This window comes from Oryctolagus cuniculus, chromosome 20 (assembly GCF_051225735.1).
Source record: "Oryctolagus cuniculus isolate XC-2025 breed Fujian yellow rabbit chromosome 20, ASM5122573v1, whole genome shotgun sequence".
Classification (NCBI taxonomy): Eukaryota; Metazoa; Chordata; class Mammalia; order Lagomorpha; family Leporidae; genus Oryctolagus; species Oryctolagus cuniculus.
Window position 1 is genome coordinate 38945058 of NC_142886.1, and position 14688 is coordinate 38959745.

General features: G+C 41.6%; 1 protein-coding gene across 13 annotated transcripts in view; it reads right to left on the reverse strand.

The window, feature by feature from the left end:
- EML5 (EMAP like 5) overlaps positions 1-14688 on the reverse strand; it is a 173485-nt gene that overhangs the window by 46545 nt on the left and 112252 nt on the right. For 12 of the 13 annotated variants that reach the window (XR_016226443.1, XR_016226442.1, XR_011385002.2 and 9 more), the window contains 2 exons: positions 2452-2604; positions 1607-1738 (listed from right to left, as the gene is read on the reverse strand). Coding sequence is in view for 7 of the 13 variants with exons in the window: in XM_070065495.2 (XP_069921596.2) it covers positions 1607-1738; positions 2452-2604 (285 nt within the window). In the remaining 6 variants the exon portion in view is untranslated. Of the gene's footprint in view, positions 1-1606; positions 1739-2451; positions 2605-7859; positions 8014-14688 lie in introns of those variants that run through there. The other variant, XM_051826170.3, reaches the window with a different exon arrangement.

The window sequence follows — 14688 nt, forward strand, 5'->3', positions numbered from 1 at the left end:
TTACTCCCCAAATGCCTTCAACAGCTGGGTTGGATTAGGTCAGGCCGGGAGCTGAGAACTCCATCTGGGTTTCCTACATATGCGGCAAGGACTCAAGTACTTGAGCCATCATCTGCTTCCCAGGTACATTAGCAGGGAGTTGGACTGGAGGCAGAATAGCCAGGATTCAACTGGCACTCTGACATGGGATGTAGGGGGCCCAAGTGGCAACTTAATCTGCTGCACCACAACACCTGCCTCTGGTTTAATTTTTGTGTGCAGATGTAAATAAAAATATTTCTTTTGTTATTCATATACTTTTTAAAATCTAGAAACAAATGTTGGAATATTTCTTAAAAGTCAGTGTAGGGCTGGCATTATGGCAAAGTGGGTAACACTGCCACTCACGATCCCTGCATCCCAAATGGGTGCAGGTTCCTGTCGTGGCTGCTTCACTTCTGATCCAGCTCTCTGCTAATGGCCTGGGAAAAGTAGCAGCAGATGGCCTAACTGTTTGGGTACCTCCTACCCTTGTGGAAGACCTGGATGAAGCTCCTGGCTTCAGCCTGGCTCAGTGCTGGCTGTTGCAGCCATTTGGGAAATGAACCAAAAGATGGAATATTTCTCTCCCTGTCTCTCCCTCCCTCTCTATAACTCTTTCAAACTAAATAAATCTTTTAAAAACATCAATGTAAGTATTCTGTTCAATAATAGTTGGAAAAACATTAATTTACACTATTAGATATATATTTTTAAATAGGTGAAACAATAAAATCCTTTAAAAGGAAGTATTTAAATATTTATTATTTATTAAACATTATTGTATGACATGCACTCTGCAAAAACAAAGATATTCAAATTCCTTATGTTATACAATTCTGACGATTTTTAGGGAATATATTTTATATCAAATGATAGGGAAAATGACTTTAAAATCCTCATGAACATTTCTAGTCTCCAAATTTGAAGTTACTATTTATGTTAAATGTATCTGACTAAATCAGGATGCTATCATGACTACAATTATTTTTGGTATATTTAAATTACTTTACAAATTTGAATGACAGTTGGTAAAATACTGAGAATCCTAAGCTCTATAGTGTTCAAGTACAGATGTAAAATAAAGTGGTAGAAACTAATTTTTTTTTTTTTTTTTTTTTTTTTTTTTTTTTTGACAGGCAGAGTGGACAGTGAGAGAGAGAGACAGAGAGAAAGGTCTTCCTTTGCCGTTGGTTCACCCTCCAATGGCCGCCGCTGCAGCCGGCGCACCGCGCTGATCCTGGCAGGAGCCAGGAGCCAGGTGCTTTTCCTGGTCTCCCATGGGGTGCAGGGCCCAAGCACCTGGGCCATCCTCCACTGCACTCCCTGGCCATAGCAGAGAGCTGGCCTGGAAGAGGGGCAACCGGGACAGAATCCGGCGCCCCAACCGGGACTAGAACCCGGTGTGCCGGCGCCGCAAGGTGGAGGATTAGCCTATTGAGCCACGGCGCCGGCTAGGTAGAAACTAATTTTAAGAATAAAATTTCACCACTTTTTCAACCCAACTGTCAAATAATTTTTCTGGTTCTTAAAGCAGCTACACTAAATCAAACGCAGCTCATAGTAAATATTAAGTTAAAAGTCTTACCTCCAACATCCCAGTCGATATGGGTTATGTAACTGGTAGCTCCTTTGCAGATTCCGACTCGCTTACTACTCATTACATTGTATATATCTATAAAGCTGTCATGGGATGCTACAGCTAGATATTTCCCAGACCCTATAATAAAAACATATTTGCTTGACATTTCCTACCTTTGGAAATATTTTTTACATACTGCAACTACGGTTAATTTTCTTAACATTTTTTGGAGGTATCTTAGATATTTACAGGTCATAACATGACAGATTTGTCAAACCACAAAAGGACATATTTTTCAAGTATATTATAATTTTACAAATGAAGCAAGTTTTTAGCTAACAAATTAGTTCAGTGGAGAGCAAATGTTAAAAAAATGTATAATTTTGATACACTTTGTATTTAACCTCTTCCAAGCCCTTTAGGTTTGGGAAAAATGGAACTAAACCACAGAAGTAAATTTTTGATTCAATGTTAGTAATTCCTATATTACATTAGACTTTGAATTTAATAACGGATACTTGGAAATTGATGGGGAAAAATTAATGCAATTTCAAATGCATGAAGAACAGAATGAAAATAGTCTTCCAATCCTTTTTATATTATAAACGAGGAGACTGAGACTCAGAGAAATGCCTTGGCCCAAGTCAAGGAAAACTTGGTGACAGAATTGAAACTAAAGCAGATATTTGCACTAATCTAATACATGCCTTTTTCCTCTCACCACACCGTCTCTTCTCAATAAAAAAGTAAAATTCTGAGATAAAATACTGATAATAAAAATCACACATTAATACAGTTACTCACTGCCAGACCCAAGTTAAAAATCAAATATAATTTCAATGGAATCTTACCGGGTGAAAATCGAATATCTGAAATAATATCTTTTCTGTGGTGAAAAGATACAAGATCCTCTAGAGTGTCTGCATTTGCCATTAAGAAACTTCCATCATTGAGACCTACAGCTAAAGCTTTACCGTCAGGAGAAAAACAGCAACATCTCCCACCTGAAAAAGAAAGAGAGTTTGTATCAGGCATTTTTTTTTTAATTAAAAAAAAAAAGTTAAAACATGGTTAAAGAATTTTTAATTTCAAAGAAGATGCCTGTATTTATTATGGTCTCAACTCAGCATAAAAAGGGAGTCAAAAGGGGCTTGGCGTTGTGGTGCAGCAGGCCAAGCTGCTGCCTGCAATCTGCATTCCCACAAGAGCACCGGTTTCAGTACCAACTACTCCACTTTGGATCCAGCTCCCCACTAATGCACCAGGGAAAGCAGAAGTAGAGGGCCCAAGTACTTAGGTCCCTGATACCACATGGGAGACCCAGATGGCATTCCAGGTTCCTGGCTTCAGCCTGGCCCAGCCCCAGCCATTAGGGGAGTGAACCAGTGTAGAGATCTGTCTCCCTCTGTCTCTGTCTCTGTCTCAGTGTGTCTCCCTCTCTGTAACTCTGCCTTTCAAATAAATTAATTAATTTTAAAAACTGGAGTCAGGAGATGCAAATGAAGTTTTCTATTGAATTCTATATTTCAGCGGCATGGAATTCTAAGAACTAAAAAATATGGCTTGTGAATGTAACAAATACTATTACTGATATTTACCCTAAAATAATAAGATTTTAACTAATACCAAAAGCCAATGACATGTCTAAATTTTTTTTGAGGTTGGTTTGGGGGGCTACCTTAATAGTTTCTAGCCAATAAACCAGAAATTTAAGAAAATTAGGCCTTCATAAAACTGCTTTAAAGTGTTTTTTAAAAATCTGATAACAGGCAATTATTAGTTTTAGCTAGGAAGATCTGTATAAGTTTAAAAACCACACATGAAGAAGTGATATTAATATCATTAACTTTATTACTAATGATGTTATTACCAATTGTTTAAAAATAAGGGTTAATGCTGTACTGGTAAATACAAATAACACAAATATAGGCTTACTCTCACAGCAAGAGATGCAACAGGCATATTCAGAAACTCTACGGCTTTTGCTATTTTATATAAAATTTGATGAGGAGAGATGGAGTGTAGCTGTTAAAGAATGAAAAGCTGGGGTCAGTGTTGTGGTGTAACGGGTTCAAGTCCCAGATGTTCCACTTTGGATCCAGGTCCCTCCTAATGCACCTGGGAAAAGCAATGGAAGATGGTCCAAGTGCTTGGCTCCCTGCCACCCACCTGGGAGACCTGGATGAAGCCTGGCTCCTGGCCATTGCAACCATTTGGGGAGTGAATCAGCAGATGGAAGATCTCTCTATTTCTCTCTAACTCTGCCTTTCAATAAGAAGAAGAAAAAGAAGAATGAAAAGCTACAGAACAAGTAGAAATTTAATAATCAGTCATACATTGGTAATAAATAAATCTAGGGTTATTTCTGAGATTTGAGATTCAAGAGATGATGATGACTTGGAGCATGGTGGCAGCAATGGAAGTACTGCAAAGTGATGGGATTTGAATATATTTCTAAGATAGAGCTGGCAGGATTATGACCAACTAGCCATGCGGTAAGAGAAAAAGATAAATGTCTAGATTATGTTTTTGCTTGAACAATGATGCCCTTTATTGAGATGGGAAAAACTAAATGAAGTACAGGTGCTTGGTTCTGTATTCCTTAAGTTAAGCATCTTTATGAGAAATCCAACTGAAGGCATGAAAGAGCCAGCTGGATTCAGTAATAATTCTCTGGAGCACAAGGGAGAACAGACTAGACATTTAAATACGGGAGACAGTGCGATAGAGATGGTGGTTACAGCCATGAAACTGGATAAGAGCTTATTCACTTATTTGGAGCCTCTCAGCTCCAAATCTACCTTTATTTTCCAGCTATGTGATACCTGAGCTGGGCCCTATAGAAAGTCTTCCTTTGCCAGCTGACCTGATTGTGGCCAACAGAGCTAGTGGAGGGACACTGCTAGGTAAGGGAGAAGGAAGGGACTTTTCTGCCTACTACTGGTGTGCTGCAGCCAGCAAATCAATGGGGAGCTGGGGAGTGGGCAGCAGTTTCTCTGCTACCTAAGCAGAGGATTTAGTCTATCAGCTATGGCCCAAGTCCTCCAGTAAATTTCTTTACCACTGGAAGGTTGTGTGTTTCTGTGGCACCCACACTGTCTTCCGAAGAGATGCTAATGTCAGTATGGGGTGGAGGGGAAGGATCTATCCTTGAAGTTCGTACTCTTTGTTCTCTATCCACTAGTCCTAGAGTAGCAGTGCTTTCTGATGCTGCTACTTCTATGCTCCTCAAATCCTCTTTCACACGTACAGTAGTTAACTATCTTTTATTAGTTAACACTTAACATGAAATTTTCCCCATTCAAATTATTGGGGTGGTTTTTTGTGTTTCCTGAGAAGAATTGGAACTGAAATAGTCCCAGGAGACAGATCACCAAAGATAAGATTTTTGGACTTGGTTTTAGTTACGCCTTTGGACTTAAACACAATGCTGAACCCTTGCCAAAGGCAAATAGGATGCTAGTCATCCAAGGTATACACTGGCATCACTAGTAATCAAGTAATCTCATGCCACTGATTGTGATAAAGTGTCAGCAGAAGTAAGTCCCTTGGGATCCCAAGAGGCGGCTGCCCTTGACTATTACAATAATGATGACTCCAAGGACTGTGTAGTGCAATAGATTCCACTGAGACCATGGAGCACTTTCAAGAAAGTAACAAGCTCAGGTCCTTACACTCTCAGCATGAGTCATGATCTGTGTAGAGAAACTTTCCACAATGAGTCTAAAAAGTCTCTGACTTTATACAGGCACCAAAAATTAAGTACAAATTTAATTCTGTAGGCTGCAAATTTATAATGTTAATTCAATTGGCCACTTTACATATTTTAATATGAAAGAGCACTGAGTGAAAACTCTGAAACTTGGGACGGGAATATCTGGTTAGACAAGGCTGAGAATCTCAAACTTCTATGCTATTCTGAGTCTCACTTGGGAGGGCAAATAGCTTGCTTTCCCCTCATCTGAGAGGTCCTGAACTTCTGCGATAGTTGCCTTGCCAGGGGATGCTCATTTTTCTGAGGAACCATCACAGCTACACCTTGGCTGTCATTAGATCCCAACTTGGGTGAAATTGCAGCTTACTGTGGGGTAGAGATTAGCAAACTTTGTAAAAGGACTAGGTAGTAAATATTTTCAGCTTTGTGGGCCACGTGGTCTCTGCCACAACAAAACTCTGTTATTGTAGTGGGAAAGAATTCCTAGAGAATACATAAATGAATTAACCCAGCTGTTCCAATAAAACTTTATTTACAAAATCAGAAGATGGGCTGAATTTGATCCATGAGCTGACTCCTGACATAGAAGAAGGAATCTAAAAGTGTGGTGCCAAAAAGATACTGGAGTAGATTTTTCATATGCAACCCACATAGCTACACATTAATTACATCCCACCAGAAAGTCTAGAAAATAGTCCCTCCACTGATGCACTGAGAAATACAGGACCATATGCAAATCTCTGATCGTTCTCCTATGTAAGTCAGGGATGACCATCAGAGACCGTAAGAGACATGACCATTGATATGGGCTCCCTGAGTCAAAAAGGATAATCCTGGTGAAGCAGATGCCAAGCAGCAGCACGTAACCACCAAAGATAAGGTAGCTGTTTCTACAGAAAAGAGTGGCAGCCATATACTGATAATCAGAATATTGTGACGTGTGGGTATTTTTGTTGGTGGCTAATTAATCATGTTTCTATAGGAATGAAATAAATGTGCACACTCTAAAATTTTTTTTTTACACTTAACCTTAGCCAAAAGGCCGAGAAGTGATCTAGGTCTTTTTAAGGATTTATTTTTATTTATTTGAGAGAGTTACAGAGAGAGAGGGGGAGACAGAGGGAGAGAGAGAGATCTTCATCCACTGTTCACTCTCCAAATGGCTACAATGGCCGGTGTTGGGTTGGTTGAAGCCAGAATCCAGAAACTTTTTCCGGGTCTCCCACTTGGGCCATCCTCCACTGCTTTCCCAGGCACAGTAACAGGGAGCTGGATCAGAAGTAGAGCAGCCAGGACTCAAACTGGTGCCCACGTGGGATGCTGGAATTGCAGATGGCAGCTTAACCTGCTATGCCACAATGCTGGCCCCCAGGCTGTATATGAATATTTGATTTAAATAATAGAAAACCCCAAGGCTTAGTGGCTAAATACCTGATTTAAATGACCACAATGGAGAATCACAGATTCTCAATCAATTTTCAGATCTAAGCCAATTTTTATATTCAGAGCTCCTTAACTGAAGGAAAAGCAAGGTCCCATTGAGGGAGTCTTGTAAGCAGTGCCACAAATATATAATGTATTTATCTTCCTTTAAGGCATCTGTGGTCAGTTATGGGAATGACTGAATTAAGAAAAGGAAACTTCCAAACATTTGGGCTTATTAGGCACAGGCTAGTAATGATACGGTTCTTGGAAACATAAAGTACCAGTCAAGAGGGGAACTTACAGTGATCATGCAAGAGAAGGAGCCTTGAGCCCAGGTGGTATGTGGACCCTACCTAATTTCTGAACAGGAATACTTGGTAACTAGTAGAGCTCGCCACATTGGCTCAATACTTCACAGGATAAGGGTAATTATGATTAGAACTACTAAGCATAAACCCCTGGAAATTACTCTGCCTACTAGACAATAACCTAGAAGCAAAGCCTCAAGCCTTGGTGGGTGCTTGGTGCAGTGGGTTAAGCCACAGCTTGGGCTATCTGCAACCCATATTGAAGCCCTGTCTCCACTTCTGACCCAGCTTCCTTCTAATGCATACCCTGGGAAGCAGCGGAACTGACTTATGTAGGTGGTTCTCTGCTACTCATGTAGGAGAGCTGGATGGAGTTCCTGGCTTCTGGTTTTTGCCTGGCCCAGTCCCAGCTGTTGTAGGCATTTGTGAGAGTAATTCAGCAGATGGAACACTGATCCTTCTTTCAAATAAATAAAAATAAATAAATAAACTTCAAAAAGATCTCAGGCCTGAGCATTGCAAATATCAGTACCACCACCAAAAACTTGCAATATGCAGGGCTAGGAATATTTACCACATTATAAACTTGCCTGTTGAATCTATACTGAAATCAGACACATTTTAGATAATAACTGCACATAATAATTTAATCAGAGTGACTTCAGTTAAGTGGTTTTTTAAAGATGTATTATCTTTGCCAGAACAAAATTAACACACCTCTAGCATTTGGTATGCAGCTACTGCCTTGGCTAATGCATTTTTCTCCATATCAATTTGTAAGGGCCACCAGAAGCAGTTTTATTTTACCTGGCTTGTACCTGAGTACACCTTCAAAGCTTTGCCTCAGGGCTATTTCAACTCTCCTGTTCTCTGTCATAATATAGTCCACAGAGATCCTGATCGTCTTGACATTCCACAAAACATCTCAATGGTCCACTATATTGATGACATTAAGCTGAGTGGATCTGGGGAGCAGGAAGTAACAAGTATTTTAGATGCCTTCGTAAGATATGTGAATCAAGAGAGTAGCAGATAATCCCCACAAAAACTTGGAGACCTGCCACCTCAGTGAAGTTTTTGGATGTCCAAAAAACTGCAGTATGTCAAGATATTCCCTCTAAGGTGAAAGACAAGTTGCTGCACTTTCCATCACCTCACACAAACAAAAAAGCAAAACACTGGTTTTCCTTCTGGAAACAACCTACATCACAGTTAGTGAGCTGCTTTTACCCAGAGACCAAGTCACTTATAAGGATTCCAGCTTCCAGCATGGAACAAAACGAAAGAAGCTGCTCTTCCATTTGGGGTATGATGCAGCAAGTCTGGAGGTGTTTGTGGTAAATGGGGATGCTGTACAGAGTCTCTGGAGAATCATACCAAAGAAGTATACGATTGCAGAGCAAAACCATGCCTTCCCTTACAGATAATTATTTTCCCTTTGAGAAGTAGCTTCTGGCTTGCTACTAGGTCTTGTTAAAGAGTCAAAGTGGAACCATGGCATATCTGGTGATTATATGCCCTAGGCTTCCTACAATGAACTGGAAGTTATATATTCAACCAATCCATAAATTGGGTATATAACAGCAATATATCAAGTGGAAACGGTAAATAAAAGGCCAGACTTGGACATTTGGAAGTTTTAAGCAATTTGCATGAACAGGTTGCTCAAAATCCTTCAACAATTTTTGTTGAAAATCCCATTCCTCTTTCATAGATCTATACCTATGGCCTCATAGGTGTTCTTCAGAGTTCACTGAGGAAGTAAAGATTGAGCCAGACTTAAGTTTCTATACCATATACTGGCACACACCTGAAAGTACTATAGGTCTATTCAGGGGTGACCCCAAAGGACAGCAGTGAAGGCAGAACCTCCCAATAGACAGCACTTCAAGTAATATATTTGGTTCTCTACTTTGCAGTGAGAGATGATCATATGTACAGATTTATGCCAATTCACTTTCAGCTGCTAACAGTTTGGATGAATGATTAAGACTTAGAAGAAACAGAAGTGGAAGATTAAAGACAAGCAAACCTGGAAAACGGCTGTGGATGAAACTCTCAGAAAGGGCATAGGCTGTGAAGATTTTTACATCCTAAGGGACATTCAACAAAGACATCCACTAAAGAGGAGGGTCTCTATAAGCAGATGGACAAAACGATATGCTCTGAGGACAGCAGTCACTCTTTCTAGCCAACTAATACTTGTTCAGTGGGCCCAGTGTGGTAAGGACAGAGTCTATACCTGAGCTAAAAACATGGACTTCTTCTTACCATGCCTGATTTTTCTACCACTGTCGCTGAATGTCTAATCTATTAACAGCAAAGACCAAGGAAATCTCTGATATAGAACCATTCCCCAGGACGGTCAGTCACCTGGTGGCATGCTGATTACACTGGCCCTCTTCTGTATTGGAGGGGCAAAGATTCATATTCACTGGAATAGACACGAATTGTGATTTTGCATTCCCTGCCCATGAAGCGACTACTAGCACTACCACCCATGGACCCCCACCACCACAGAGTTCCACACATCAGATCAAAGAACTTATTTCACAGTAAACAATGTGTAGCATTAGGCTCACACCCATGGAATTAACTGGTTGTATCACATACCCCCATTATCCAGAGAAAGGTAGGCTGGATTACTGGAGACTAATTTGCAGCATCATTTGAGCAATAACACCCTGGAAGACTGAGGTTTTGTCTCACAAGATACATTATAAGATTTGAGTCACAGGCTATTATATGGTGCCATCTAACTAACAGCTAGAATATATGGGCCCGGAAATTAACAGGTGAAATTGGGAGAGGTTCTTCTCACATTATACCTAATAACCAACTTGCATAATTGTTTTGCACCCTGTCAACTCTGATCTCTGTTGATTCAGACCCTCAGCTCCTAATACCAGGGAGAATTTCTCTTCCAGGGGTTTACCACAGTTCTGCAGAAATGGAAGATGAGATTGCTACCTAGTCATGGTAGGCCCTTAATGCCATTGAGCCAACATGAAAGAAAGGACTTACTACGTTTCTGCTGGAGTGATTGATCCTGATTATGAAGGGGAAAGTGAGTTATAATCAACAAGAGGGCAAAAATGACTATATCAGAATAGGACATTTGACAGGATGCCTTAATCCTTCTATGACCAATAATAAAGCTTAATGAAAAATGACAGCAACCAGGAAAGAAAAAGGCAGAGGCATTAAGATTTAAGATGCTTCAATAATGAAGTTTTGGGTCACTTCGCCAATTAAGCAATCCAAACCTCCTGAGATTCTGGCTAATGATAAGGAAACTACAGAATGGGTAGTCGCAAAAAGAGGCCCACAGATAGCAACTAGGGCCTTGGAACCAGTTATAGAAACAAAGACTATGGTGACATTCCATAAATGCTTTTTTTAAAAGACTTATTTTATTTATTTGAAAGAGTTACAGAGAGAGGTAGAGACAGAGAGAGAGGTCTTCCATCTGCTGGTTCACTCCCCAGATGGCTACAATGGCCAGAGCTGTGCCGATCTGAAGCCAGGAGCTTCTTCCGGGTTTCCCACATGGGTGCAGGGGCCCAACGACTTGGGCCATCCTCTACTGCTATCCCAGGCCACAGCAGAGAGCTGGATCAGAAGAGGAGCAGTGGGGACTAGAACAGGAGCCCATATGGGATGCTGGTGCTTCAGGTCGGGGCTTTAACTCACTGCACCACAGCACAGTGCCGGCCCCAACCATAAATGATTGTTATATGTATATATTAGCTACTTGTTCTCTCTCCTTTTTCTTAATTTTTTTCAAAAAGGTTTATTTTTTATTTGAAAGTTGGAGTCATATATATGTGTGTGTGTGTGTGTGTGTATATATATATATATATATATATATATACATACGTACAGAGAGAGAGAGATCTTTTATCCATTGATTCAATCCCTAAATGGCCACAATGGCCAGGGATGGGCCAGGCCAAAGCCAGGAGCCCAGAACCCCATCCAGGTCTCCCACGTAGGTGGCAGGAACCCAAGCACTTGGGCCATCTTCCGCTGCTTTCCCAGCTGCATTAGCAGGGAGCTGGATCAGAAGTGGAGCAGCCAGGACCCAAAGCAGTGCTCATATGGGATGGCAGCATCATGGGTGGCGGCTTAACCTGTTGTGCCATAATGTTCAGTGAGACTGTGACTAAATTTGAGAGTAATTAATGCACTCAGCAATGGAAGTAACACAACTTTGTATCTACTTTTGGGGAAAGAATAAGAACTTCACTGGTACCAAGGGTAGCTGCATCTACTTGGGCAGAAAGCTAAGGTTAATTTTGTGGTTGTACTGCAATTGAAAGTGCAGAGAAAGCAGCATATGAATGCTGATTAGCCACAGGGGAATACTGCGGCTGTTACTAATTTCTTGAGACCTCACAGGAGATGTTTTTCTCTTGCCAGCTCATTGACACTAAACTTTGCCAGCAGAGGGTGCTGGAGAGACATAACAAGGCCAAAGTAAAGGGTGGCTCTCCTTCCTCTGTGCTGTCTCACAGACAGTGCCAGCACACAGAGGGCCCGGTGGTATTTTCCATAGAGGCGGCCCCAACTACATCCCATCATCTCAGCAATGGTTCTAATGACTGAGCTGCAATCTGCTTCTCTGCCAACACGGCAGGGGTCCTCCCTGTTCGATGACCTTTGCACAGGCCACATCCTGACCACTCAGCTCTACCTGCAGCCTATGGCAAAGTTTCCTCCGCCCTGTGACCCTCTCATGCCTCTGCTCAGGCCTGCAGCCTCTGGGAAGCTTCTTCATAGGTAGCCTGAGGTCCTGGCAGCAGCCACACCATTTCCAAACAGGTCTGATAGACTTTAAATTCTTTTTCGGTTTACTAAGAAACTAGAGCACTACAGCTAGTAACTGCCCTCTATGGTGGCCACATCTATAGCTCCTCAGTAGGAACCACCTTTCACTAGTTAACAATTTTTCTTAAATTTCCCCTGTTAAAGTGACTAGTGCAGTGTCTTGACCAGCTAGTGGCTGATCTGATCTCTTAAGGCGTGAGTGAACATATGAAAAGAGAAGTCCGGGGGGATCGTGTTGTGGCATAGCAGATAAAGCCACTGCCTGTGATGCCGGCATCCCATGTGGGCACCTGTTTGTGCCCTGGCTGCCTTGCTGCTGATCCAGCTCCCTGGTAATGCGCCTCTGAAAGCAGCAGAAAGTGGCTCAAGAGTATGGGCCCCTGCACCCACATGGGGAGACCCAGAGGAGGCTCCCAGCTCCTGGCTTTGGCCTGGCACAGTGCTGGCTGCTGTGGCCATCTCAGGAGAGAAACAGTGGATGGAAGATCTCTATCTGCCTCTGTAACTCTCTGAAATAAATTAATGAAGAAGGAAAGAAAAAGAAAAAGAAGTCCAGGAGAAAGTCTGAAACATTCTTATCTGTACAGAGACTGAGGAAGAGACAGAGCCAACACAAGGAACAGAACAAAGGAGCCAGTGAATTGGGAGAAACAGACAAGTGTGGGCTCCTGAGACAAGTGAAGAAAGCATTTCAGTAAACACAGAATGATTGCTTACGTCAAGACAGCTGTGAGGCAAGGCTGGACCTGAACACTGACCAAGGGGTTGGCAGCACGTTCCAAAGCCTATTTGGAGTGAATAGTGGAGAACTCACAGAGAAGGGAGCACCAGCTATTTTGAGGAGTTCCAGTACAAAGAAGAGCAAGGGAATGAGCAGTGAGACTACTCATTGCAGCTCACGTTTTACTCGACTCTTTCTCTGTAGATGGAAGCTGAGTTTAAGCCAAGGCAGATGTAACAAACATCCATTCACATGTATAGTTAAGGTTATTTAAAAAGAAAAAAATCCCTAGGAATATAAAATTAAAGCAGAGCAGAAAACCAGAATTAGTAAACTACATCTGCCTTGAGGATTTTTTTTTTTTTTTTTTTTTTTTGACAGGCAGAGTGGACAGTGAGAGAGAAAGACAGCGAGAAAAGTCTTCCTTTGCTGTTGGTTCACCCCCCAGTGGCCGCTGCAGCCGGCGCACCGTGCTGATCCAAAGCCAGGAGCCAGGTGCTTCTCCTGGTCTCCCATGGGGTGCAGGGCCCAAGGACTTGGGTCATCCTCCACTGCACTCCCGGGCCACGGCAGAGAGCTGGACAGGAAGAGGAGCGACCGGGACAGAATCTGGCGTCCTGACCGGAACTAGAACCTGGTGTGCCGGCGCCGCAGGTGGAGGATTAGCCTATTGAGCCATGGCGCCGGCATTGAGGAAATTCTTAAAGTGATATATATTCATTTTACTCACACTGGTTTTCAAATTCTATGTTAAGTTCCAAAATACCAGTAGTGATGATTTAATACCATTATTTTCAAATAAAAATAAATCTGATCTGTTAATCAGTAGCATCTAGAGTTACATTAAATTAATGCATTAATTTTAAAAATTGAACATGAGCCATGTAAGGTTATTCTTTTTTGTTTTTATACTTTTCTCAAGTTTTATGGAGATGATGGTCAATTAAGCAAAGCCTACACAGTGAAAATAACTCATACTCCAATTCCAAGGCTTGTTGAATAAGTGGAATATAAACACTGTACTGGTTTACTGGGGTTGCAGTAACAAATTACCACAACCTGAATAGCTTAAAACAACTGTAATCTATTCTCACATAGTTATGGAGAACAAAATTCCGAAATCAAAGTATCAGCAAGGCCATGCTCCATCTAAAAGTTCAAGGAAAGAATCCTTCCTTGTTACTCTCTGGTTTCTGGTGCTTTCTGGCAATCCATGATACCTTGGGCTTATAGACACATCAGTCCAATATCTGCCTACATCATTACACTGGGTTCTCCCTGTGTGTCTGTAACTCTGTGTGTTCATATGGTCTTCTTATAAGGACACTAGTTACTGGAGTTAGAGCCCATTCTAATCTAGTATGATCTCAACATTATTACATCTGCAAAGATCCTATTTCCAACTAAAGGTGCCTTAAGGCTAGGACTTCATTGGATCTTTTGATTGAATTGTGGGGTACAATTCAACTCATAACAGTAGGAAGTTATGATTTATTTTTAAAGATAATAAAAACTGAAAATGCCTTCTTTGAAACAAACATTATCTTTTTATCAATAAAAGGGCTATAATCCCTCCAAAAAATGTTATTCAAAGAGATATCCTGGGGTTGGCATGGAACCTAGCAGTTAAGGCGCCCACATATCTTATCAGAGTTCCTGGGTAGGACACCTGCCTCCAGCACTTGACTCTGGCTTTCTATGAATGCAGACTCCAACAGGAAGTGGTGATAGCTCAAGTAATTGAGTTCCTGCCATCCAGTAGAGATCTGGATTGTGCTCCAGGCTGCCAGCTTTGGCCCAGTCCAGCACTAGCTATTGTGGGCATTTGGGGTAGAAGGAGCTCTCTATCTCTGTGTCTTTCTGCCTCTCAAATAAATCATTTCTTTTATTTTTTCAAATGATTTCTTTATTTATTTGAAAGGCAAGTTACAGAGAGGCAGAGGCAAAGAGACAGAAAGTGGTCTTCCACCCGCTGATTCACTACCCAGAAAGCCGCAATGGCCAGTGCTGCGCATCCCATATGGGTGCCTGTTCCAGTCCTGGCTGCTCCACTTCTGATCTGGATCCATGCGAATGGGCCCAAGAAGGT